This window comes from Micropterus dolomieu, linkage group LG20 (assembly GCF_021292245.1).
Source record: "Micropterus dolomieu isolate WLL.071019.BEF.003 ecotype Adirondacks linkage group LG20, ASM2129224v1, whole genome shotgun sequence".
Lineage (NCBI taxonomy): Eukaryota > Metazoa > Chordata > Actinopteri > Centrarchiformes > Centrarchidae > Micropterus > Micropterus dolomieu.
Window position 1 is genome coordinate 6672747 of NC_060169.1, and position 6592 is coordinate 6679338.

At 37.9% G+C, this 6592-nt stretch overlaps 1 protein-coding gene across 1 annotated transcript in view; it reads left to right on the plus strand.

Moving 5' to 3' along the window:
• Positions 1-390: 390 nt before the first annotated feature.
• Positions 391-6592, plus strand: part of LOC123958912 (excitatory amino acid transporter 2-like) — an 8548-nt gene continuing 2346 nt past the window's right edge. The window contains exons 1-8 of the mRNA XM_046032652.1: positions 391-523; positions 1360-1512; positions 2838-3088; positions 3187-3295; positions 3898-4024; positions 4248-4481; positions 5023-5217; positions 5630-5764. Coding sequence (XP_045888608.1) covers positions 394-523; positions 1360-1512; positions 2838-3088; positions 3187-3295; positions 3898-4024; positions 4248-4481; positions 5023-5217; positions 5630-5764 — 1334 coding nt within the window. The 5' untranslated portion in view covers positions 391-393. The remainder of the gene's footprint in view (positions 524-1359; positions 1513-2837; positions 3089-3186; positions 3296-3897; positions 4025-4247; positions 4482-5022; positions 5218-5629; positions 5765-6592) is intronic.

Sequence of the window (6592 nt, forward strand, 5' to 3'; positions counted from 1 at the left end):
AGACAATTAACCCCTAGTTGCTCCAGAGTTGTGCGACCTATGACATGTATAGCAATTGTAAGTCGCTTTGGAGAAAAGCTTCAGTTAAATGTAATGTATGGGAGGTTCACATTCTCCCACAACTTCTTTGCAAGTGCCCTAACCAAGCATAAAGCTTGCTAGTTGTTCCCTACTCAGTAATTAATAGAACACTTCTACTAGAAGGTATAGCTCCAACCAGACTCTTAATTGTGGTGTACTTTGTTCCACTATCTACTTCTGTTTTTTGAACCTTCTTCAACATTGTCAAACATTTAAAGAAATGTACAGAAATGTATCATAATGCGACTTAAAAACCTGTCAATAATTAATGCTAGATCTTTTTCCTTCTTTACTTCCTTCAGTGCCAACAAAATGCAGAAGCAAGTGGAGGTCAGGATGGACGAGAGCCACTTGGAGCCCACAGTGGACACTTCTGAGAGTGCATGTGGCAGTTTTTGTGATAAAATCATGAAAAACATGGTTCTAACCCTCACAATCCTTGGTAAGCTGTTGGTCCTGCTACTTCCCTCCACAATCCATCTTCCATTTTCTACTCCTGCTAGGTTGTTGCTGCGCTATCACATGTAAGGAGAGAAACACATTTATACCTACGGGCAAATAACTTTACCTGCCTGTCTTTGGACTCTGGAAGAAACCTGGAGAAACAGGAGAAAATCCAGCCACATATGACGAATATATGCAATCTTTACTCAGGAAAGCCCAGTTCTTTCAAATGTTCTTGCTGAGATGCAATAGTGCTTACCACAGAGCCACTGGTACTGCCCTATGTGACGCCAAACCCTTTTACTGCAGCTTTTTTTTTTCAATGTTAAAATAGCAGTCATTCAAAAGACAGAGTTTCATGAAATTGTGTCTCTGGGGTCATATTGCATTTAAATTACACTGTAAAACAATGAAGTGAGAAAGTCCATGTAATATTTCATTTGAATGTACAAGAGGCAAAGTAAACAAGGAAAATAAGTTTTCCTCAGTATTATTTTGTCTTTGTTTTCAACAGTTTTTTTCTACTAATCTCTTGAAAAAAAACATTCAGATCAAACTTATTTCTTGTAGTGTTAGTGTAGTGTGTTCTTAGTAACTGTTGTAACGTGAAACTTGAATAACCTTTGAAGTTAAATGTTTTATTTGTCACATATGTATACAATTATCACAGTATCTACAGGCAACGACATGGAACTGTGACTCTCAGATGATATTTTGACTTTAATAAGTAAAAAGCGAGAGTTTCTTTGTCACAGATGTTAATGTATATTCTTATTTAAAATTTAGAATCTCGTGGCTCAATATCACCCGACTTGTGTTTTCTATCTTGCTCAGGTGTGTTTCTGGGTTCCATTGCTGGAATGCTGCTGCGGCACATATCTCCTCTCCCTCCTGATGTTATTATGATCATCGCCTTCCCTGGGGAGATCCTAATGAGGATGCTGAAGATGCTTATTTTGCCTCTTGTTGTTTCCAGTCTGGTCACAGGTGGGTGAGGTACAGTAGCTGCTGCAAATGTTCTGCTCAATTTGCCGGCAACTGGGGTCACATAGTGCGACTTGCTGCTATCTGGGAGTTGAGATGCAACAGGAAAGACAACAGAGTGGGCGTTTTTTTCAGGCAAACGGAAAACAGCTATTTAAAATGCTTATTTTGTGTATAGACAAGACCTGTATGGAGGAGTGCAGATATGCAGACAGTTTTGTTAGCTTTTTCTTGTAGTGTTGTTGTTTTTCCACCCTTGTTTTTAGAAAAAACACAAACCTCGTACTAGTCAAAACTAGGACTAAAAGTTCTGTTGATATACACTATATAGGCATAGTTTCATTAGGTTACCTATGTGTTACGTGTAACATTTCCTCTAAAAACACATCAATGCAAATTAAAACCCTTCATTGGACTATAAGAAAATTGTGTTTTTCCTTTTAATTATGCTTTCCAGCCGCTTTATTTATTTTGTTATAGAGTCTACAGCATGTTGAAAAATCCCCCTTTACCAACTTGTTGTTTAGACACAATCCCTAATAACTGTTCATAGCTGTTAATCAACACATACAGCTAACTTGCTTGATTAAAAAGTAGAGACTTCAGCCACTTTTAGCTGCCAAGCCTAAGCTTTATGAATACATATACAGTAACAACATTATAACCTGAGATAATACTAAATCATAATCATTTACCGTGATGATCTGCTGCACAAGTGATATTGAAGATATTGTCTATGGTACAGTGTGCAGACACATTTACAATAATCCCTCTCCTTATCATTGAGAGTGCAGAGTAGCACGTCATTGTTACAAATTCAATTAACCTCAGTAAACAATTCATATACCAAAAGACTACAGTTTTTCATCATGTGCTGTTCAGGAAGTAGAGGCTTCCAGTCCCTCCACTAGTCAACAGAGAAACAGAGTTACACTTGCTGTCACACTGGCTAATTAAACCCCAAACTCAAAAGATAAGTCCAATTGTCTAGCTAAGTACAAATGTGTAATTAATTTGAGTTTATGAAGAAGTTATCTCATTTTGGAAGCAATTCGTATGAAACCTTCCTGTACAGAATTTGTTTTTCCAATATATTTGAACAATATGTCCTCACAGACAGAACAGCCACAATCACAACACCACGTCTTATCTAAATGAGGCCAACCTTATATGTAGAGGTTTCACAATTGAAATGCTGCAAGCTGGTCTCACTGGAAAGAAAAGCAAATGTTTGGTGTGGGAAGTTATTTCATAACTTCAGTGCAACAATGCACATTTTAGGCTTGGACACTTATTTTATTTTCCTTTAAAACATACTATGCCAACAGGACTAGCTGGTCTGGATGCCAAATCCAGCGGCCGCTTAGGCACCAGGGCAATGGTGTACTATATGTCAACGACCGTGATTGCAGCCGTCCTGGGAGTGATCCTTGTGCTGCTCATCCATCCCGGGAATCCCAAGTTGAAAGCTAATCTCGGACAGGGAAAGAAGAACGACGAGGTGTCCAGCGTGGACGCTTTCTTTGATCTCATCCGAAATCTTTTCCCAGAGAACTTGGTGCAGGCTTGCTTTCAGCAGGTGGGAGTCGCACAGAACATTTTCACCCACCATATAAGGTCTGATTCATATATGTCAGTTGCCCCAACTGCTTGTTCTTTTCTTTGCTTCTTGTGCAGATCCAGACAGTAACCACTAAAGTACCAGTGCCCACTAACAGAACTAAAGCGCCTCCACAGTTCACAGTCAAAAGATCACTTCAGTTCAAGAGTGGGATGAATGTCCTGGGTAGGTGAAAAATTTGAAAACGCACCTACTGCAGAACAGAAAATAAATAGCAGTTGTTGAAGAAAAAAACATTGTTCTTTTTCATTATCAATTACATAATTAGAACTAGAAAAAACTAGAAAACTCTTTAAAAAATTTGCAATCTGCATTTGTATCAAGATATGTGTCAAAGATATATATTTAGTGACAGACAGTCATGGGATACATGGGTGCAAGATTTTTTGAGTCAACTAAGTTCAGCATTTCATAAGAAAATATTTCTTGCAAATACATCTTGCAATAGTGCAAAACCATTTTGAAAATGATTGTATCCACGGCAAAAACAAATGACTTATTCCTTGACTCATGATGCAACTTCCTAGGGAAGTCAAAAACAAATCCTCCTTGGCAGATGTAACAATGAATTTCTTTTTTATAATTTACATCGTTACTACTTTCCATAAATGTTTTTTTTCCCCATAGTATTGCTAACACATACCAAAAACATTTCCATTTCCATTTGGCTTTCAACAAGTAATTAGGCCTCATTCTACGATATTAATTTCCTGTAAGACAGGTTTATCCAAGACTAGTTTAACATTACTGTTTTCTGTGTCTTACAGGTTTGATTGGATTCTTTGTTGCTTTTGGAGTTATTATGGGGAAAATGGGAGAAAGGGCCAAGCTGATGTTAGAGTTTTTCAATATCCTGAATGAGATAATTATGAAGCTTGTTGGCGCAATTATGTGGTAAGTGTTGTCCACTACAGGCATCGCACCACATTCACTGACACTGCCAAACTATTCCCCTGTTTTTTGTTCTCCACAAAAATGATACTGATGCAGAGCATCCCACAGCTAAAGTACACTATATTTCAATATATTTAAAATGCTAATAATATGCCTGCTGACATATGTGTATAACAATAAAAAAATAATCCTAATCACAAACATATCCTGTGTTTATCTTCAGGTACTCCCCTATTGGTATTGCCTGCCTCATCTGTGGAAAGATCATCTCCATTGCTGACTTGGAGGTGGTTGCGAGGCAGCTGGGAATGTATATGGTCACTGTAATAGTGGGTCTCATCATCCATGGAGGCATCTTCCTTCCGCTGATATATTTTGTGATAGTAAAAGAAAACCCCTTCACGTTTTTCATGGGAATATTCCAAGCTTGGGTCACTGCACTTGGAACAGCGTCCAGGTATGACAGATCTCTGCCTTCATTCCTGTTTTATGTTTGTGAAAGATATTCTAGGATTCAGACTCTCTGACCCTGGTGAGCACAGTATGACTGTTATTTTGTGAATACTCTTCTTTCCCTTTTCATCCATGGTCTGTATGGTAATAATACAAGTAATCTGTATTTCAAATGTTAACTATGAAGAAATCTTGCCAGCAGAGGCTTCTCGCTTTGCCTCCGTGTGGGATATTTTTCGTTCACTTGTTTTGTTAATGCCCCTCCTGAGGTGAGCTCAGTTCTCTCAAGAAGCAATGACTAATAAGAGACACAACTGATTTGTCTACATTTTAACTAACAAATTAATATGTAATAAATCACCATAGTTCAGAGTTGGTTTATTTCATTAAGAAAAGAAGAACTGTGTAATTAACTTTAAACAGCAATTGCAATGTCAAATGTGAACCAGTCAATTTTATTCTCAGTAGACAGCAAGTTTTAAGTGCCAAACTGGTGCAAACTGAATCTCACAGCAAGCTGTTTGTTCCTGTTTTATTTGCTGCAGTGCTGGTACCTTGCCTGTCACATTCCGATGCTTAGAGGAGAACCTTGGCATCGACAAGAGAGTTACACGTTTTGTCCTCCCAGTGGGTGCCACCATCAACATGGACGGCACAGCACTTTATGAGGCTGTGGCTGCCATCTTCATCGCTCAGATGAATGGGATTGAGCTTGACTGGGGCCAGATTGTTACTGTCAGGTGAGAATGTGGCTACAGGGAGATGTCTCAATACATTTGGGAGGCAATAAATTAGCCAAAATCTTCTCGACAGGGTTTTAAATCTGCCTGGGGAAAAGACATTTTATTTTTCCCAAAAAAATACTGGTGAAACATGCACACAGTGATTTGTTTCTAAGTACAGTAAATGTGTGTTTACTTTTGTTTATTTTTCATATTTAAAAGAAAACTATAGTTTGGGAGTTATTTGGATATGTTTCTCACAATAAATTTCGTAAAGACAATTTTGGCTTTTCTTGATTATTGTTAGGCAGTGAAAATTCATTTACTTACTAGTTTGATTGGTTAGTCATTTAATTTGTGCTCATGCCATTGTTATTAGAAATACAGTGGCTGCATGCCTTATAGCCTGTGTAATTTGTTTCCTGTTTAGTATGACAGCCACCCTAGCCAGTGTTGGAGCAGCCAGTATCCCCAGTGCTGGACTTGTGACCATGCTTCTGATCCTCACGGCGGTGGGGCTGCCCACTCAGGACATCAGCCTCTTGGTCGCTGTTGACTGGCTACTGTAAGTGCAACATCAACACAACAACAACAAGTACTATAGCTCAGAACATACAGACACATTCCAATACCATGCAAGGGATGTGATTTTGGTTTCTTATCTTCAGATTTGTTGGTGTTTAAAAACCTTTGAGCTTCTTATTATCCAATTATAAGTATCCTAAAAGAACATAATTTACTTCTGTGACACCTTTATTGTACAACTATACAATCTGATTTGTTTAAGTTGTGTAGAGTGTTTATCTGATGTTTTTTACCCCCTAAAATTCTCTGAATAAGTAATAGTGACCACAGTAATTGTTGGACACAATCTGAAAAAAATTATATTTTCTTCCTGTGAAATGTGTCACACCACAACTGAGAAATCTTAATTATGTCCACTGGATATTTAATTGACAAGCACTTTTCCATGACAGCTTTGAAGCATAAATCTGTCCCCCATATTAACTTTTCTTCACTGTAATGCTGAAAACAGCTCACTTGCCTGGTTGTACAGTGACAACGTTTTGTTGCTTTACAGTCTTAATGTCGTAATTGGCATTTAAAATCAACCCAACTTGTTAACATCTTTTCATATCCAGTATTTATTTAATTTTCTAACTTTCAGTGTTTTTTTGCACTTATTTCCAGAACAGCATGTGTATGCACACATAATTGCTAAATGAGTTAATGTAATATACATGTAATAATTTATACAATGTAGAGCTAGACCACAGTAGTGGCCAAAGTACCAAAACAGGTTTGGCTGGTGTGGCTCTTGACAAAGCAAGCATGTTCTACAGGTCTCTAACATATGTTTTTTTTTGGGGGGGGGGGGGGGAAACAACACATC